At 42.5% G+C, this 21,868-nt stretch overlaps 1 protein-coding gene across 2 annotated transcripts in view; it reads right to left on the bottom strand.

Annotated features, from left to right (window-relative positions):
* LOC112218521 (ephrin type-B receptor 2) overlaps positions 1-21,868 on the bottom strand; it is a 149,292-nt gene that overhangs the window by 61,355 nt on the left and 66,069 nt on the right. For both annotated transcript variants that reach the window (XM_024379376.2, XM_024379386.2), the window contains exons 2-3: positions 21,535-21,614; positions 10,510-11,194 (exon numbers count right to left, since the gene is read on the bottom strand). In XM_024379376.2, coding sequence (XP_024235144.1) covers positions 10,510-11,194; positions 21,535-21,614 — 765 coding nt within the window. The remainder of the gene's footprint in view (positions 1-10,509; positions 11,195-21,534; positions 21,615-21,868) is intronic.

Raw genomic sequence — 21,868 nt, 5'->3', positions numbered from 1 at the left:
GAATACTGATGAGTTAGCTCTTGCTAGCTAAATTCTATGCCTGTCTTGATGAATGACTAAAGTGTACATGATATTTACGATCCTAAAACCAGTCAGGATATTGACTGTGACAATTTTGGAACATTTAGCATTTGCTATCACTACATGTGCATTTCTTTGTAAGAGAGTGATTGAACAGTAATGGCGCTCGGCTGTAGTTGTCTTGTCGCAGTGACGAAGAACGTGGGTTTTGAAACACAATCTGTAAAATTACTTTGAGACCGCTACATGTAAAAATAAATATTATAACAGAAGAGTTACTAAAATGTTGTTGTTAAAAGTAAGAGACTGAGTTATTGATTATTCTGTATGATCAGTGCAGACTGGTTTTTGTAAAACCCCTTTTGATTCGACGGCATCAGCGTCACCTGCCATCTTCTACAAACGACTTCGCCATCTACAGAGGCTCATCATCTACAGCTTCAACAATCATCATCGTCGTCTCGTTTTTATTGAGGGACATTTGACTGATACATCGTGGTAGGAGCTGAACTGAGATAATTACGTGCGCTCATATTTCATTTTCACTGGGTACCCAGTTTGTAATATTTTTGATTACTGTATTGACATGAATGTATTGTTGTGAATGAATGGTCATTGCAGTTTTGATACTCTGTTGATGTGCAATGATCTTTGAGCATAAAACATTTCAACAGATTTCAACAGAAGATAAACCTTAACTTCAAATGTATATCACTGGGTCCTTGCAGTATTGTTCATTTAGTAGATATTGAATGGTTTATTTCCTTGCCTTATTAGATGACATTGCTTTAGATACCGGTCTCCTTTCAAACATAAATAGACTGTTTTCACATCGTACCTGCTGTAGCAATTCTAAAGTAGTGTACTTCCTACAGTGTGTTACACATGCATGAGTGTGTGACTGTGAAAAAAAGGTTCCGATGTAGAACCCTCTGTGGAAAGGGTTTTACATGGAACCCAAAAGAGCTCTATCTGGAATAAAAAGGGTTCTTCAAAAGGGTTCTCCTATGGGGACAGCAAATGAACCGTTTCAGGTTCTAGATCGCATCGAGTGTAGGACTGTCGCAATTACAGCCCAGAGTCAAGTTTTCCAATAAGTTGAAATTGATCCACTTGACTTTTCATTATTGCACTGTGTCTACATGCAGCGATATAGCAGAGATATACTATATTCAATGAGAACACATAGTGATGTGGCACCATGATACTGTAGATAAAACAGTTTAAGGGATTATCAGTCGTATCCCCAGTTGATTTATAGGATAATACAACACCCTTGATTATCAACTGAGCATATCCCACTCTGTGTCGTTATCATACTGGTGATAACCTTAAACTGTGGGATACTTAACAAACTTAAACTGGATCATAGCTCACTGTAAGAAGAGAGGAATCCAGTCCACTGCCAAGTGTGGTTTAAAGATACATTTATCATGGGCACATCCTCTACAGACTCCTCCTCCGAGTTGACTAAGCGAAGCTGAGCCTAGCCTGTTGGTTTCACCAAATGCCTTAGCATCACAGTCATTTTCATACTTGGCTCAGAAAAGTAAAGAGGGGAAGAAGAGAATCAAAACAACCTCATTAATAACCAGGACTAATATTTTCCAGACGCTAGCTGTTGTAAGCAGGGTTATTTCACGAAGAAAGGATGCCCATGTACTGACAAGAAGCAGGGCAGTCGTGGTGCGTCGAGACGGTGCCACACAGTGTCTGCTGGCACCAGGAGGAAACAAAACAACCCCCCTAATTGCCAGTTAACAGGCAAAGACCCTCCTCCATGCACACTGCCCAAAAAACTCTGCAAGTATAGCAGCCTCCCAGGCACCGATACAGTAACTTGCCAATCCAGGCTTGATGGTAAACAGTGGTTGGTGGTTCATGTCCAAATGTCGTGACAGCATGGGAGCGGGGGGAGAGCAGAGCAGTGTGTGATAGTGTTTACCCAGCAGCCACTCTGGCTCACCTCTGAACCTCTGTCTCTCCTCAGCCTGAAGCCAACGCCCTGTGGCCTTCAAACTTTACACGCCACGGTGTTACACCATACACATTAACACGCAGCACACACAATGGCTGGTCTGGCTGGGCAGCTTTATTCCGAGCTGTGTTGGTGTGTGGAATACTTCATTTCATATGAGATAAGTACTGATTGGTATGGGGTATTGACTGGTATGCTATAAAGAGGTAAACTACCACAAAGATGCATTGTCCTATTTTTTTGTTGAGATTATCAGTGCACTGAAGGTGTATGTAAAGCATCAGCTTTGGACAATGTGTAAACATACAAAGGTATTCTGAATGTCCTGGAATATGGAGATTCTGTGTTAGCTGTAAGAGGAGAATACAGTCAAATGGACACCCAATATTTACAGTATTGACACACATACTGTAATTCACTATGAAGGATTTCCCCTCTCTTAAATTAAAGATGCACTACGCAGAAATCGCTCTGCCATTTCCTTCCTTATTGCTAAAATTGTATTAGTTTGTGACAAAACAAGCAACTATCGTGTAGAGAATCATTGCCAAAAATATTGTATTTTCAGATGTTTGAAGCTGGCGTGCAAAACCGGACGTAAAAGATGCAAAAACAAAACTTAAGAACGGAAAGCATAGAAATGGCACACATAGAACAAATCTACTGCTTCTTAGAATTCCGTTCAAAGAGAGTGGTATATCTATAACTCACATTTCTATGTGAATTTGGTCAGGATGCCAAAAAAAGTTACATATTGCAGCTTTAATTAAAGCTGCTGTAGGCTAATGTGAAACAAAAAGTTTGTGTAACAAATAAAGGCACATTTTTAGCAAATAATGTTATGGGCATTAAAACAAGCACAGTCTCCTAGCATTGCATGTAATTTTGCATGTAACTCATGCTGGAAAACTCACAGAATGAAAAATATCACACTATTCATGTCATCTGACTATTTCTATCATACCTCCTGCAATGTAGGTTGTATAAACAGAGAATCCCAGAAGGTAATTATGGTGCACAGACTGAAAAGAGACGAAAAGTTGAACAAAGAAATCTGGTGAGAGAGAATTCCCGTTCGTGTAAACTAGGGCGCTCAATGTGCTGGCTAAAACATCCTAACTGACGAGATAAGGATTGCTGAATTGTGCAATTCCTTTCATCCTTCAAAGAAGGGATGAAAACATTCCTGTATCCTTTAGATGAACCCATTTCTTCACCAGAGTCGTAAGACAAAAAATGTGTATTCGCGTTATAGCTTCCAGCCAGCAGCTACGGGTTTGCACAGGGGAGTGGAACAGCTCATTACATTGGGTAATTTATTTGCTTAGTCGATGCCCGAGGGCAACTAAAAAAAGTTGTACATGTTGAATATTCTGTAACTAAAGCATTTACACAGCTGGGTTGTCCCCCAGAGCTACTGCAGTAGGACTCCCCTCAGCGGGAGGCTGAGCGCTTAACCAGGCTACTTTCCCAACCCGGAGCCCAGTAACATGTAGACTACCAAAGTTCAGACGAACACCCATTGCTCTTTGCACAAAGATGGAGTAAACTCTAGACTCTGTGCTATGCAGAAGGCACAGCTAACTCTGCTGGGACAATACAGCAGGCCTATGTGCTCGAGAGCGTCAAATTGAAGACATCGCTACCTGCCATGGCCAAGTGGAGTAAGCTGAGTCTGAGAGAGACTTTAATACAGCCTGTTGATCAGAGAGTAATCTGACAAAGCAAATAGAGAGTAATCCTCCTGAGGTGTGTTTCTGGGAGATTGGAGAGAGCTTAACTTTTTGATGAGTGTATTCAATTTCAAACTCAAACACTGCCGGAAAGTCTCATGGGAGTGATGACAAAAACTTTGTTATGTCAGTCCAACTTTTGAGTTTACACTAGCAGATGAAATTCTAAACATCTTGGAATCTAATTCCCAAGAATAATAAAGCCCTATATAAACGGCTTGATTTTTCGGAGGGTTCTTCAAACACTGGGATAAGCCAAATCTGTCTTTAGATAAAAGAGGTGGAGGCCATAATCACCCCGGAGAGATTCAGTGGGGTTATGGAGAGATGATGCCCTTGAAACCAAGGATACTACTCTCCATCTGTTGTTGTTTTCCTGCTGGGCTGTAGCATTGAAATGAAATGTTAATGGTACATTTTATTTTGGTCTTCCTTTGGGTATGGCTCCTCTTACTCTACGTTCCATCTCTGTTCTCAGCCCTGTTCTCAGCCGACACCATTACCAAATATAGGTTCAGCATTGTTTGGCTGTATACATCAAACAGAATACACCTCTCTACCTAAAAATGTCAGTAGAGCACTTAACTCTATAGTGGAGAGGAGTAGCGTTTGCTCTGTAAGATGTCTTCATTTTATCCTGCTCTTCAAGAAGAAAGTGCACACATGCTCTGGTTATTAGTGATGTCACAGAGCAGTGAGGTGTCCAGCACTGACAACCCAGCCAGGAGGATTGAACCATCCATAGCTTTTCATGTTTCCCGTCTCTCCCCTCACTCAGTCCTGTGTTTAATCTTTAAACACCTATTGAACTTTAAAAGAGGGGAGATCTTTGTTGGAGGGCTGACATTCTAATTTTAAAATCCATTATAGTTTGAAAACTGTCTCAACGACCAAGGAAGATATTACTATTCTCTGCTCTACAATACTGTACTCTATAGCAGGGTTTTCAAAACTTGGTCCTCTACATTGAACGCCTTTATGTTTAGTGTAACATCATGCCATGAAAGATGTTCCATGAGATTGGATCACAGCACGGCGTGAAACACAATCTGGGGTTTACCCTTCAATAAGCGACTGGGGGTCAATTGTGTGAGAACAACTGGGTTCATCTCTGCGACACTATGGCCACATAACACACATGGTACATTCATTAGCCCTATGTCAGGAATGGAGAGCAGCTCTATGTCAGGAATGGAGAGCAGCTCTATGTCAGGAATGGACAGCAGCTCTATGTCTGGAATGGAGAGCAGCTCTCTGTGCACTTGTTAGAACAGACCAACAGTATACAAAGTATTCTGCTTGACTTACTGTATACTGTATGTCTACAGTATAGTCTGTTAAAATGTTGACCCGTGTACTTAAACCTAACTGACAAACAAGGTCGCTTCAACTGTAGGTTTTGTCAGTCAGACACACAATCCATCCCACTTCCTAGTTGTTTGCTGATGGAAATCAGTGAAGCCTCTAACAGGACATGAATGAAGACATCTGAAGGAGCACATGGGGGCTGTATGGAGAAGGCGCCGTCTTGTCTCAGTAGCAAAATGGCTTGTCCAGTAGGAAGGCTGTCTGAATCAGGGGTTGTAGGGGTCATTCTCCTATACCTCTCTCACATCAGACCACTGTCTGAAGCATGGGGGACCCAGGGCCAGGAGGGGCCACAGTGTCGAGGTGTTCAGAAGCAGAGCCAGGCACTGGGTAACCCTACTGCAGGGTCAAGATAAAAGGAGCGCTGTGCAGAAAATGGTCTGGACACATTGCATTCCAGAGATGGTGTGGGATAACAAGGACAGACGAGGGATTGGAACCACCGCATGAGAAGCCATATCGGGTAGGACCCAACACGTGCACGGCCATATGGAACAGGTTTACATGGCGAATAGGCCGTGATCTCTGAGCTGGAGGCGATTCGCAGACATCTCACCTGGAGTTATCACATTCCTATGTGATGGATGTTTTTGGAGAAAAGGGGTGATACCCTCTGTGTTTGTGTGTGTGTGTGTGTGTGTGTGTGTGTGTGGGGGGGGGGGGGGGAGTAAATGGTTACTGCTCTGTGTAGTCTGCTGTTTAGATGTGTGCTGCACTCAAAGAGACAAAGACAAAGACAGAGAAAACACCTGGTCAGGCTGAAATCCCATCACAGTTAAGAACAAGGAATAAAGGAGTGTGACTGCTCCACAGAGTCTCTGTGGTAGTCTAAGACATGTCCCACAGCTCCAATGTTCCCATTCTTCTGCTACACTATCTACCTCATGTTCACAGACCACACCATCGACCTACAGTATAACAGCCCCTCAAATCATGAGACAGACCTTCAATTGAAACATCCATTTGAAAAGAATCAACCAGTATTTTCTATGTCAGTCAAATACTGTGATGAATTACAGTACATACTGAGTGGATGTAAATGTGGATTCCTTACGTACATACTAAAATGATTTAATCTGCGACAGTATAATCACTTTATATGTAAAGGAAACGATTTGAAAGATTTTCCCGTCTCTCAGAATCCTGTGCCTTTGTTTGCACACAGTGCAGTAAAAGCCTTGAGGGGGTGTGTTTGTTTTGCATTTGCCTGGATCTAGAGCGCAGGGGAGAGGTGTCTACGCGTACACATGGCTGTGTATTCCCCACGTGTGCTGTTAGTCAATTAGAGCTATTATTAAAGGCAAGGGCATCCTGGGAAAAGTATGTGCAGCAGAGGTGCGTCTGTGCTGATTTCCACCATTAAACCCTCTCTGGATGCAGAGCCGGGAACTCTGTCAGTGGGTTAGGGAGTCATTTCCTGGCTTGAAGCTTCCCCCCTACTCTCCTTTTCTTTTTCCATGCAATCATGCTATGCCATCCCAGGGCCCACCTTCCCACTCAATCCCCTCTAACTCCCTTTATCTACCATTACATTTGACTGAAGGATTACTAAAGCTCTCCTCGTTAATCTTCTTGCCTTGGATGTGGAACAGCATCAGGCAGCTCAGCCCACACTACTGACAGTACAGAGACCTCACCACATCCAAGAGGAGGAGAAAAACACCTTCCTGTTTCTCCACAATCAGCAACCAAGCTCACCATTACTATGAGGAGAAATGGTACACTTTAAAACTCATTCTTGATACCGACTCTTTCTGATGGTGCATTATTGAATGTTTTGAATCTGTGAGCTGTGCTGAACGTAGCATGTCCATCCCGTTTCGCCATGGCCTCAGTCTGTGACAGTCTGTGAGCTGACCTGCTGTCTTATGTTTCACACTGGGCTTTTTCTCTGCATGTCATTGGGAGAGAGACCATGTAGTCTCCTTTTCCTCACATTCTACACCCTTAACTGTCATAGATGTCAAGCAGAACTATTTGTTGTGGTGTGTTGAATGCTTCCTTTTATATCTGTGCAGTCGGACATGCCTGTGTAAACTACGCTGGTGATTTTACAGCATTCCCCTTCCTCAAACGGCACTAGTTAAATAACTACTGGGTTATTTAGTGCTGTTAGAAATGATGTTACTGTAAATGTGACTTTTGCGTCTCTAACTGAACCTGCATTACTCAATAATATGAGACACACTCCCACAGTCAAGACCATTAAAGCCACAATGGCATGGGTTAGATGATCAGATTACAATAAAAAACACACATGGGCATTGTTAGGAAGTTGTCCACCCTTGAACATGGCTCTTATTGTATCCTTCTAGAGAGAGAAGGAGTATTTCAACTGAAAGGCAAGGACGAACAGAACCCCATGTGTGTCTCTGTGGTGCACCATCTCCTGGAGCTCTGAGGGAAATCAGATCTCTCCTTTTAGGGCCCATTCTGTTCAAAGACCCTGGTGCGGTTCAGGTTCATTTACTCCCGGCACTTCTATGAGAAGTAACTTAATCTGGTTAGTAAGACGATCACGGAAAAAATGCCCTGCAATTTAAGCAATAGCGCTGTCTATTGTCAATATTTTGACCGATTTCATGTCAAAGTGTGATTATTTGTGGAGGGCCCTGCCAAGGATTTAATTGATACATGTGTAATTCCAGGTTTTGTTGCTGAGGTATTGGAACAAAGCGTCACATTATTAATAAATGAGCAGGACAGCTCTTTCATCTTGGCTGTTCTATTATTTTCTGTCTGTGGTTTCATAATCCCCTCTGAAAGAGGATAGTGAAGACTCCCTGAGAGGGCATCTTTCACAAATCAACTCATTATCTAAACATGAGCAGACAAAAGCGCATCTTTCATAAATGAAGTCATCACTGGCCACAGTCTCACACTGCAATATCAACTTTCAATGTGAAGAAAGATTACACACGTCGATTGATTGCAGGGCTTGATCAAAAATCTAAAAGGATTACCATACAATGGGCACACCGCAAGTAATAATTTAATCTTTAATGATTTGATTTTCTTCTTTTGTAGCACATACATTTCTCCTTTGCTGCCTGCCACAGCTCCTGCTCATAAAGCTTTAATAGTCCGCTGAGTGTGGCTATGTGATCAGTGAAGACCTAGTGACACAGAGAAAAACGACTGCTTGTGAACACTGGGAAGTGATGTGTTTGTGTGAGCTTTGACCTCACACACACTCTCTCAGTACAGCAAAGGGGATGATGAAGATGAGACTGCAATGAATGAAGCTTTTCTTCAGAGCAAAGCACCTTGGATGGCTAGCCTCTGTGATTAACTCGGATTCTTCCCCTGTTGGAGAAATAGGAGAATGATAAGGAACTGGAAGGTGAAACACTTCCACCGCCCAGCATTCTAGTAGTGAGTGATTGAAAAATGTGCATTTCCATTGAATGGCCATCAATTGAATTGTATAATCCAGTTTCACACAAAAGCACAGTGATTGAGAATGCCCCTGAGACATTCCAATCCGCCAACGCAGTGACGTACATGTAGGTCAAAAAACAACCAGATTCGTGTAATTATGCAGGGGTTTCAAATTAGAGCAGCTATCCTCCGTGTGCCTTTTATCGGTGCGTATTCCTTAAGGAGGGCCTGTGCATGTCCTCATTAGCAGTCATTGATCAGAGGTACTGTTTGTGAGGAGGAAGACGGGCTATCGCCCATCGCCTTCCCTCTCTACAGAGCCAGAGCTGCTGGGGGCTGTGGGCTAATTACAGAGGCAGCAGTACACAGGCGGCTGGAACACAGGTGGGTGTTTTATTGTGCCTGCCGGCTGGCTGCATTGCTGTGTCAGCGTGGGCCCTGTCTGCAAGCTGCAGGCTGATACTGCCCCGTTCTGCTGTTAGTCATCAGGCTCTCTGAGCACGTCCAGCCAATACCACCTGCCGCGGAGCAGACGGGGGTAGCAGCACAGGTGAGGTTGAGCACAGTGATGTTGTGAAATGGTAAATCGATCTGGACCTCGAGTGATTCCAGTCGAGGAGAAGAAAGGTAGGAGGTAGGCGTTTGGAACAAATCCTCTCTTGTCCTTGTATATGAAAGACATACATTTTTGGTATACCCAGTGGGTGTGTGTGTGGTAGCTTACTGACTCAACACTGCATTGCACCTAAAGCGATAGATGCTACTATTCAGCTTTGATCTTATTTTTGCTGTTTGTGTTTTCTTTAGAAACAGTACCACCACGCTTATAAACTCAAATCAACTTCAGCCTCCACTGTGAGAAACTGAAATATGAACCTCTTTACGGCCTTTTCCATCAGAGCTGGAAAACGGAATGAGAAGACCTGTGACACAATGATTCAATGTAATATATTCACACATTCTACATGCATTAGCATTACAGCTTCCCATGAGGTAAAGTCATGCATTTAATAGAATTCTCCCAGTCAGGGAAATGGTTTCCATTCGGTGTAGATTTGAATGGACATGTAAAATGACATCTACTACACTGTGTAGGGCAGGGTTCCCCAACTGGAGGACTTCATTAGGGCCCCAAGTTTTCTGAGCAAAAAAATAATATGATTTTTAAAAATTGTTTTATTGTTGGACATATAAGACTGTAAAACCACCAGCAAATCAGCTCCAAATTATTTTAATTTTGAAAATCCCATGGATAATAGAGAGATATGCAGTATGTGATTGTGTAAGCATGGTTTGAAATGGTTAAGTTTTAGTAATGTATTATATCTGTTTGGATTCTTGCGGTCAATTTGCAGTCTATAAATGATTTGTAATCATGTTCCGGCCCCCTGACATCTGCTCAAGAATAAATTGGCCCGGGGCTGAAGCTAGATGATGATCCCTGGTGTAGTGTTGAAAGTAATAAATATTCTGAAGGAAAAGTCTCTCCCAGCTATGACAGACCTATGTGATTGGAGTCCAAACACCTGTGATCTGACAGTCCTCTCCTTTAGAGTGCTTTAGAAATGAACAAGACATGCTCTATATCTGTCCACTTCAAAAGAAAAGCCATTTTATGTCAAACAGTATATAAGCCATAACCTGAAGCACATCTGTTACATATGTGAAGTAATATTCACTCGTTTGTTATTGGAAAAACTGTGGAGTGATCATTCATATGAAAATGAGACCGTAAAGCAAACATGTACAATCCACTGTGATGTGTGATCATCCCATCCTCCTGTTTACTTATTCAATATACATGGCCATATTTTAAAAGCTTACACTTTCTGTTCATAGGGAATAACCTGATCCCTAGAGCAGCATGAAGTGCAGTATGCAGACAGGTACGGTATTAAGTACCGCATGTATTCTCTGCTGTTTGGATTACTCTGTTATGAATCTACAGCTGACTAGTATTGTAAGGTTAGAATGTCCATCTAGTCTGGCTAACAGTGTTAAAGAGAGAGGGATGATGGTGGCCCTTACCTCTACACACAGTCCCGTTCTCCACAGCCTCGTGGCCAGCCTTGCACATGCAGCGCCCGATAGGCACCATCCACTCGCCATCCCCGTTGCAGTAGAGCTTGATGGGCACGTCCACCTCCTCCCCATTGGGGATACACACGCCACGCGATGCCACCAGAGAGGTGCTCTCCGCCCCCGACAGGGTTTCCTGGAACACGGCCCCGTTCTGGATGACGCGGGCACACTTCCGGTAGAAGACTCGAACGGCAATGAGTGACATGCAGCCGCCGTAGTCCTGGAAGGCCAGGTAGAATCCGTGTTTGGACACGGGGCCAAAGCTCCGCACCTCTGTGTTGATCTTCATCACCCGGCCACCCAGGTCCACCTGGGAGAAGCTCTCGTCGGCTGCGATGGTATCCACCTTGATCCAGGGGTTCTCCATCCAGGCCGGGGACACCTTGTTGGCCGTGTCCGAGTCTGACTCATAGTAGTACAGGTTAAAAGTCTCTTTACAGGAGCCGGGCACATTGGGGATGGAGCTGCAGTCTCGCACAGAGAACTTCATCTCCACGTGGATCCGCTGTGCACCCCGGCGCCGGATGTACTTGGTGCGGACCCAGTTGTTCTGGTTGTTGTCGAACACGTTGCACACCTGGTAGGTGCGGATGGTGTTCATGTTCTCGTCGTATCCACTCACCTCCTCCCACTGTGGAAGAAGGACACAGAGGTAAAGTGTTACTCAAATGTAGACATAACATACACTTTGATAATATGTCCCTGTGTTGACCACATGCTGACCGTATATTTTGAATGGTAGGTTTAGTAACACATCAATACCTACAATTCTTTACCTCTACCTCACACCCAATGGCAAGTGTGCCCAGCATCATGGCTACACGACAACCTAACCATAGATAAAGACAGGGCCATCCTGAGCAGCAGCGGTCCCAGTCAGAGCTGAGATTACAGTGCAGGAGATGGGGAGTGTACATTATGGTCAGGGTGTAATCTGCTCCCTAACATTGTTTTGTTGGCACAGAGGGTTGTTGGCAGTGAGGGGTTGTCATCTGTCAGTGCCCGCTGGAGATCCCACTTGGCTCCCTGTATGAACCTGGCCTGTTTGTTTCTCTCTACTCTACTCTAGGACAGGACCATGCATTATTTAGGCAGTAGAGAGCAGGTGTTAAACTCTGCTCATTACACAGCCAGCAAGGCATTATAGTGCCACCTCCTCTCTGGCTCCTCTATGTCCTCTGGCCAAATACAAAAAAGGAAACTATTTGCATAAAGTCACTGTCGGAAGAAGCTCTTCAAGGGTAACAAATACAGGAAAATCAATCCCCCGGTCTAAATACTGAGAAAAAAATCCTTCTCTCCAATGCATGGGTGATGCACCCAATTTTCCTGTTTTTGAAATACAATGTGTTATTGAATACTACAATAAGCAAATCTCCAAATTAGTCCAGCACCAACACATCAGTTATTGTAAATGAAACAGATCAGTCATTGTACCGAAACACATGCATGACATGAATTTAACCCTAATCTGAGTCACACTCCAATAAAACATAGACCTGGGCTAATCACATTACACAGGTAATTATCTGCAAACAGAGAGCAGATTTCACTTTGTGTGCTAGGGATACTTTTCATTTCAACACACACACACACACACACACACACACACACACACACACACACACACACACACACACACACACACACACACACACACACACACACACACACACACACACACACACACACGATATAGTAAAGCGTTCATATGCAACCTCTGCTGTTACTGCAAAGGACTCCAACCACTGTGACCTTGACCTGACAAGTTCATCTGAAGAGAAAGCTTTTCTTAACACCAAAGCCTCTTCACACTAGTCAGCTGCACCCCGTGCTGCCTTTACCTCAAACCCCTCTTATCCCTCTTCACTCTTCACTTCACAGCTGACATCATTTCCTAAATTAGTGCCCACTTAACAAGGATTCTGACAGAGTTTTGACGGGTAAGGAGGAACGAGTCAGCCCTCATGTTTAAGACCCACGTTCTATCAAACACTCACAGACTAATTAGAGCTTTTCTTCTTTATTCCCATTTCCATATTATTCTCTCCAGGCAGACAGACATCATACCAAATATGTACAGTTCATTAATAGCAGCTGATAGATAAACCTTTAGTAACTGGAGGGATTTGAAGGAGAAAGGTATGAAGAACATGTATTATTGTAATACTGGCGCTAACTCAAAACTATTAAGATTGTGCTTGTAGACAATGATTAAAGAGACCTCGGATGTGATTCAACCAGATGGTAGCTATATGTCTTCATTTTGATGACACACATCTACAAATCTTTTATGATTCTGAGAATGTATCAGACATGGTCCATTAATATGCAATAAAAGATACTCATTAATACTGTAAGTGTATGAATGTTAATGTTGACCAAAATGGGGGCCTTGATTTACAGTTAAGAGACATTCTGGGAGGGGCAATGTGTTGGTCGTCCCATCTATTCCCCATCCAAATAGACACAGCCATCCAGGGTCATGGGCAGCCATTGACCTTTCCACCTCCATTCACAGAGTGACACTCTTTTCAGACAGAGGTCGTGGACCGATTAAACAGGAAAGGACAGAGTGTGACGTTCTCTTGTTCTGAGCCCCAAGCATCGCTCCATCAAACTTAAACAATGTGAACTGGGGTTGGGGGTGGGGCGGTAGCCACTAATGAGAGATAGTGACTACGGGAAGGGGGAATAGGGCCAGGCTAAAAAGACCCCAAACAAATGTGTTTTGATGGAGGGCCCCTTTTAGTCCTGTCACGGCTTTGCTGCCCTGCTTTCATCAGAGCCAGTGGAGGGAAGCAAATGGGACATAATAAGAGGCCAGCGATCAAGCGCCGAGTGTGAAATAAGAAGAAACGTCTTCATTTTCACAGCTTTTCCTCCCGGTACTATAGTGGGAGTGAGGCTGCAGGGCGGTCATGTGTTAGGTAAGGTGGTGGAGTTGATTGTGGTGGGGGGGTGGAGGAGTTCATGGTGGGGTTGGTTAAGAAGGATGAAGGGCTCTTTGAGGAGGCTGGGAATTGTAACACTAACTCTCTTTCCTTTGAGATTGTTTTTTACCACACACAGACTTGTTTATCTGAGTCCAGGTCTATTGAGAGGGGGACCATCACGACCACCATGTAGAGCATCTTGACTGGATGTACTGTTGGCTACGTAGCTGGATGTATGCTATAAAGCAGGAGATACTGAACAATGTCATTAAAAATCAAATACATTATTACTTTTTCCTGTTGGCTTGATAACAGTCAAAGGCATCATTCAAATATTAATTGAATTCACAGTTACAACATCTGTCCTACGTAAACAAACTGTCAAAACAAAGGAAACACCAACAAAAAGTGTCTTAACGCCACAAGCAGCCAGAACAGATTCAATGTGCCTTGGCATATATTCTACAAGTGTCTGGAATTCTATTGGAGGGATGCGACACCATTCTTCCACAAGAAATTCCATAATTTGGTGTTTTGTTGATGGTGGTGGAAAAAGCCGTCTCAGGCGCCACTTCAGAATCTCCCATAAGTGTTCAATTAGGTTGAGATCTGGTGACTGAGACACGCACACACAAACACACACAAACACTTTAAACCTCCTATGCTCCTTTGTGACCCCTCTTTTAAAGTCACTGGTATCTCTTCTTCTAGTCATGGTAGCCAAAATAATAGGCAAATTGGCATTTTTATACATGACCCTAAACATGATGGGATGTTCATTGCTTAATTAACTCAGGAACCACACCTATGTGGACGCACCTGCTTTCAATATACTTTGTATCCCTCATTTACTCAAGTGTTTCCATTATTTTGGCAGTTACCTGTATATGTCAAGGTGAAACACACAGAATCAAGGTATTCTTTCATAGCACTGCATGAGCTTCCATCTGCTGAAACACAACATTAATTTATGGACATAAAGAGCTCACAGACTGAACAAGTGAAAACTTGCAATCAACAACACGCCAGAGGAGCTGCTCTCTTCAAGGTCCTGTGCTCTGGGGTCACACGCTCACATAAAGGAGCTTCTTCTAATGGGGTGTCATTGGCCCTTAGTGCTCAGAGGTTGGCACCCAAACATAAAGAGAACCATCATAAGTGGGGCGCCAAAGTGTCCGGGGTCGCATCTATGGTCTTGAGGGTCGTACCCAAATATAAAGACAGTCATTACAGCACTAGCGGTGCCACTGTGCATTCTGCTGCACTGCTCTACTGAGTGTGAACGGGATGTACAATGGGTTAGGCAATTGTTGGCCATCTTTTAATTTCAGCTAAATAATGAGTTTAAATGCCACTTATCCTTTTGATTCACATGAATGATAAATGACCTTAGAATGAAATCTGATGAATGTGCTCTGTATAGTTATGAAGTTCTCCTTAGTATGCAGTTTGGAAAAGTACACAATATGTGAACTGCCAGCCACTTCCTGTAGCTGTATGAAATTATAGAGCATGCTGGACTCAGAGAATGAGGTTCTGGATTGATAACTCCCAGGGCTGCCAGCCACTCCAGGATAGGGTTAAAGTTCAGCTGACCTTCAGTCTCCCTGACATGTGTCTCTGCTGTAAAGCCAAGCAGAACACACTGTCAGGGATGAGTTATAGAGTATACTATCTCCAAAGCACAAACTATTCCCAAAAGGAAGCTTTTTGCTACATTAAATGATCCAAAATAAAGTCTTTATGATCTCTAGGATGGACTTTTGTGTGTAACTGGACTTCCTTCCTGGGGTGGAGTGTTCTGGCAGGGTGAGCAGTCTCCTGAGCCATTTACATCATTCAAAGGCCACAGTGGCATGCATGACACACCATGAAATGTGAACTTCATTTCTCACATCTTGTCATTACAGTATGAGGATCAACCCAGGATGGCTGAAGCATCAGAGAACAGCTACACACATACAAAACATTCCAGCACTCTGTCACTGACAACAAGTAAATAAATCATTCACATGAAGGAGAAAGAATCCAATGGAAATCTCCTGGGGCCAAGTTGTCCAATTTGCAGTTGTGGGAAATCTGTTAGAGTAAGAGTGCTGTGCCCTAAGGGGACAGGGCAGGACAAATGACACCCAGTCTCTGCATTGAGTTACAAAGAGGGGAACAAAACGAGCCAAGTACTGCAGGAGTCCCAGCCACATGGAGGGCACAGAGAGAGAGACACAGAGAGAGAGAGACACAGGGAGACATGAGTAGAACGGTCTGGTGCAGTCAACTTCAATTACCATTGTCCACTTGTTATGTACAACATGTAAAGTTAGACAAACAAGCTTCTTATTGCCGCTTTAATCCCCTTCCACCAATCTACATAAGGATCGTATTTACATTTTTACTTTGGAGTAAATTAAAGACATGACAATATAATGCATGCCAAGTTGCCAACCCGGGATTGACATTTCAGTGCTCATATAAAGTCATAACCACACAAAGATGTTTTCCCCCATGATGAAGAGGTCTTAAAAAGGCAGGATATAGTTTTACAGACCAACTTTAATCGACAATCATACTAAATTAGGGGTTACTTTATTCTAATGAGTTCCATATACTTAAATATGCTTTAACATTACCATTTAGGTAAGGAAATGGCTGTATGCAAAGGATCTGTCATAACCAGGCTTTTTTTATGCTGAGTAAACTCTTTAAATGACAAAACCTGCCATTTAATGAAACTTGTTGTGAATTGACATGCATGGAATATAGGATCTTATATAAGACTTCCATATTTCATATTCCAGTCACTGAGTTCATTATAGCCTCGCTATAGAGAATGTACAGATCTATAGATCACTCAAATGTCTCTAAGAAGTAGAAGATGTTAACTAGTCTAGTGCCGAATCCACCACTCATTGACTTTTTCCATATTTTGTTACATTACAGCCTTATTCTAAAATTGATGAAATAGATATTTTTCATCATCAATCTACACACAATATCCCATAATGACAAAGAAAAAACAGAAATATCACGTCTACATAAGTTTTCAGACCCTTTACTCAGTACTTTTGCTGAAGCACCTTTGGCAGCAATTACAGCCTCGAGTCTTCTCGGGTATGACGCTACAAGTTTAGCACACCTGTATTTGGGGAGTTTCTCCCATTCTTCTCTGTAGACCCTCTCAAGTTCTGTCAGGTTGGATGGGGGGCGTCGCTGCACAGCTATTTTCAGGTCTCTCCAGAGATGTTCGATTGGGTTCAAGTCCGGGCTTTGGCTGGACCACAAGCACATGCAGAGACTTGTTCCCGAAACCACTTCTGCATTGTTTTGGCTGTGTGTTTAGGGTTGTTGTCCTGTTGGAAAATGAACCTTCACCCCAGTCTGAGGTCCGGAGTGCTATGGAGCAGGTTTTCATCAATGATCTCTGTACTTTGCTCCATTCATCTTTCCCTCAATCCTGACTAGTCTCCTAGTCCCTGCCAATGAAAAACATCCCCACAGCATGATACTGCCACCATCATGCTTCACCGTAGGGATGGTGCCAGGTTTTCTCCAGACGTGACACTTGGCCAAAGAGTTCAATCTTGGTTTCATCAGACCAGAGAATCGTGTTTCTCATGGTCTGAGAGTCTTTAGGTACCTTTTAACAAACTGTCATGTGCCATAAAGGCCTGATTGGTGGAGTGTTACAGAGATGTTTATCCTTCTGTAAGGTTCTCCTATCTCCACAGAGGAACTCTGGAGCTCTGTCAGAATGACCATTTGGGTTCTTGGTCACCTCCCTGACTAAGGCCCTTCTCCCCTGATTGCTCAGTTTGCCCGGGTGGCAAGCTCTAGAGTCTTGGTGGTTCCAAACTTCTTCCATATAAGGATGATGGAGGCCACTGTGTTCTTGAGGACCTTCAATGCTGCAGAAATGTTTTGGTACCCTTCCCCAGATCTGTGCCTCGACACAGTCTTGTCTCGGAGCTCTACGGACAATTCCTTTCGACCTCATGACTTGGTTTTCGCTCTGACAACTGTTGGACCTTATATAGACAGGTGTGTGCCTTTCCAAATCATGCCCAATCAATTGAATTTACCGCAGGTGGAGTCCAGTCAAGTTGTAGAAACATCTCAAGGATGATCAAAGGAAACACGATGCACCTGAGCTCAATTTCAAGTCTCATATCATAGCTGTTTTTATTTTTAATACATTTGCAAAAAACAAAAAAAACTTTTCTCTTTGTCATTATAGGGTATTGTGTGTAGATTGATGAGGGAAAACATTTATTCAATCGATTTTAGAATAAGATTGTCACGTAACAAAATGTGGAAAAAGTGAAGGGGTCTGAATACTTTCAAAAGGCTAATGACTTATTACTCTGATTCTGAATCCACTCACAAGTTGACATAAAATAAATGTTTATCATTACTAAAGCAGAATATTAAATCAAAGTATTACACCTAGGACTAGAATGCTCTGTGGCCAACATACCTTTACAACCACAATCCAGTTCTGTGTTATGGAGTCAGACAGAACATTTCTTTACTGAGCCCACAGGCCACATCATTAGGCCTTCATATATAAAGACCTCAACATCTTCTCCACATAATGAGTGTTTTTAGTGCAATGTCTAGATTAATTTGTAACTGTCTGCAAAGTCCGGAGGGCCGCACTGAAAATTGGTTATATTTCTTTGCCATCAAAATTTCTATCGTTTTTAAAATTTTTGATGTTCACTGTCTAGTGATCATTAGCGAGCTGGACAGTCATGAAACTGTATGAATATAGGTCCATTATAATTTCTACACAGTATCAATTTGGTTTTAGTCATTTTAAAGTTTAAAGTGACTTAAAAAAAAAAAATCTACTCAAACCGCCAGCAGGCCGGATTGGACCCCCTCGCGGGCCGGTGCCGTATGTTTGACACCCCTGGGCTAGAGGCTACAGGTGATATTCCACAGCAGCTCTGTGAAGGTCAGAAGGCCTGGTGTTCACAGTTCTCTCACAGTGTTCACAGTTCTCTCAACAGAAACACTGACCACTTAAACTCTCCGCTACTCTGCTTTGTATCAAAACAGCCTCTCCTCCCACTGCCCTGCCCTGTGCACAACAGACCTTCCCTATTCTGCCTGAAGCAAGTAATGTGTTATAGCTGACTAAATATTACATGGAATCTTAATCATAACATATTTCAGGTCTTGGAGCCTGACTGGAGGCAGTTTCAGCTGCTGCTTTAGTTTAACTGTTATTCTAGGTAATACAGGGCTGCAGCCGCCACTATAATAAGTGGTAAACTGACTGTGCAACAGATGGGAACACACCTGGAGAGCACACATAAAAGTTGGTTTGTTCATGTTTCACTGGAATGTTAGGTTATGTAATGCTACCAACACCTGGAAAGTGAAGAACTATGTATTTGAAAACATTTGAATACATTTATTTAATTCAATGTCCATTAATTCAATCTTGGGAGAAAAATGTAAACCATCTAAGTGAAATAGTACCAGCGATTTTGTATTCCTATTGTACAGTTGACTATGTAACACATTATGATATATTTCATGAAGCTCTACAGAGTAGTGAAAGGCCAAGTGCTGGTGTGGTGCAGTGCTAAATGTTACTGATCCATCAGTTAAGCCCGTAAAGCCATGCATGTGTAAGACAATAGCTACTGTAAAGCATCTATGACTTGTATATTGAGCAAGTCCAGTAATCACACCTGTTCCTTTTGTGCTGGTCCACTTGGGAAAGCGATGGCCACATGAGACTTCACAATGGATTGCGTCCTCATCCAGTTCCATAATTTCCCCATAAAACCCCAACGGCTGAATCTGATAGGTCTCGTTCGTACCTGACCAATCAGAGCCTGAGAGGTTCTTTGGCTCTCCAATCACAGGCTAATAAATAAGAGAATCCTCAACACGGACATCGCATAATGTTTCATCTGAGTTAAAAAAAAGCTTTTCATAATCTACCTGTAGAAGCGTCCCCCTTATAAACTCGTCCGAAGCTGCAAGAGTAGACAATTCTAGACTTTGTGTCTAGCATAAAGGCATACAGGACACTAAAAGCTGACTGGGTCTTTGATGTGAGAATTGAGACCCCAAAGCGTTGATGCTGATTAATAAATCTAATCAGGGCAGATTTTTAATCACTGGCCTTTTCAAATGTTTGATTTTCAAGTCTGAAGTTCTGACTTATTCATATAGATAATTAAATAAACTTTTCTGATTGTTTTGCTAAAACTTACATTTTGTAAAGATGAAAGGGAGACGTGACGCAAACTACCTGTAAGATTCCCAGCCTCGTTAAGGGGGAAATGGCAGCGCTGGTTCTGTTTAGATTGAATCCAGAGCTGGTAGAAGAATACACCAGTCCTCTTTGTTCTCTGATATTAATTGTAAGAACTAGCAGGGAAGAAACAGCATGCCCTCAGGTTGAGGGAGATGTTGAGCTCAATTATTGCAGAAGATCTTTGAAGTTGCACCAGTTGACTGTTGAAGCCCTTTTTTCTTCTTCCTCCTACTTTTTTCGTGCTTAAAGACACACGGCATGATACAGTATAATTCAAACCAGCCAGGATACCAACCACAGAAGCATAAATAATTGAATAAAATAGGGAGTGGTTTTCTGAAATGCACCAGCAAATAAGTCTACAACATATTTCTCTGTGTTTTGGACCCAGTCTGAGGAGTCTGGATCATGTGGTGAGGGAAGAAGTGTAGGAGGCTGAGGTTCTGGTTTCGGCTGGCCCGGAGAAGGCTAGGCTTGTGTGTGGCTAGATGAAACCAATGCCTTGGCACACCATGTGGAAATAGTGTGCATCAAACGCTGCTAGAGTCCATATAACACATAGCTTCATGCCTTGCATATGAACAGAAGTAATTAGCAATGCATTTATGATTGTACAATATGACATTCATAAGGCTAGATTGTGTGGTGCAGTGGGGGCAGTTCAGGTCAAAGTGGAGAAAGTGGAGACCATTAACTCAAGGTAAACCTAACCAAGCATGTAGCCAGTTAATATTAAAGACCACCGCAATACTATGGGTCTCAATTGACCTCTACAGAACGTCTTTCTTTTTAAAGCACCAGTAGGCAAAGTTTAACACCAACTCAAAACCTCTCCCCTGCAAAGAGAGAGAGGGAGATCATTTTTCAAAAAGCTTGAAGATGTTTTCTGAAAGAGCCCAAAAGCCCACTGTTAAATTTGGATGATAGTTTCTCTCATGTTTTCTGCACAGCTTTACGATGTGTTCTTTCTTACAAAGACTTGGCTCACTGTGGAGAGAGCTTTCTGAGATATTACTGGCCTTTGACCTTGAAGTGAGAAATGAAAATACTACCAGTACCACATCTGTCACAGCAGACAGGGCAGATTTACTGATCAACTTGAGTTTGACACCCAACAGTAGGGAGAAATAATCCTTTCTTTTGGGTGTTAAAAGTCCAATGCAGCCGTATTTGTCTTAATATCAAATCTTTCTGAGTAACAATTAAGTAATTTACTATGATTGTTTTCAATTAAAGTGGTCAAAAGGAAACAAAAATAACTTCTTAAAAAATAGCAATTTCTCAAGCAAGAACTTTGCTAAGATTGTCTAGGAGTGGTCTGAGTAGGGAGGGGAAACCTGAAAACTAGCTGTTATTGGCAGAGGTTTGGAACTATTTCTTATTGGTCTATTAACTAATTTAACACCTAGTGATGTCACTCCATCCCATTTAAACTCCATCCCACCTAAACAGATTGAAATTTCAGGTGGTGGTTTCAAAAAGTTCTTACACTAAAAGGGTATTATCATATTTTTTTTTTTACAATTTCACAGTATTATTCCAACCTCAGTGTGGAAATATATATAAAACACAAGAAAATCACATTTTTGACTGCAGTGGACCTTTAAAACCAAAGTGTATCTGTAAGGATCTTAAATTAACTGAACATGTAGTGTACTGTAGTATTGCTGCATCTGCATGCAAATTAATAAATCAGCAATCGAGTTAATTAAGTAACTCAAATGAAAATTCAATGACATCAAGTAGATGGAGGCTACTCACGCTGTTGTCACTGGAACCTGACACGGGATAGACTGTCCAGCCCAGCTCAGCTGTCGCTGTGGTAGAGTCCATTAGTGTTTCTGTGGAGGAGAGAGAGAGGGCGGTCAGACAACTACCTTCAAACAAACAATATACAGTAGCAGCAGTGCACATTTACAGCAGCTGAGCATAGGCGAAGATGGGAGTCCATTAATGAGTCCATCCATTCAAACCCTGATCAGATATTATTTTGATTCATTGCAATGAAAATATACTTAATTTTTCAGTCTCAAAAATACTCCTATTGTAGATGGTATATTTCTAGATACTGTACCTCCATTATCCCCTCTGTCAA

This window comes from Oncorhynchus tshawytscha, linkage group LG02, assembly GCF_018296145.1.
Source record: "Oncorhynchus tshawytscha isolate Ot180627B linkage group LG02, Otsh_v2.0, whole genome shotgun sequence".
Taxonomy (NCBI): Eukaryota; Metazoa; Chordata; class Actinopteri; order Salmoniformes; family Salmonidae; genus Oncorhynchus; species Oncorhynchus tshawytscha.
Note: the sequence above shows the minus strand (reverse complement) of the source record. Positions and strands in the feature narration are given on the sequence as shown.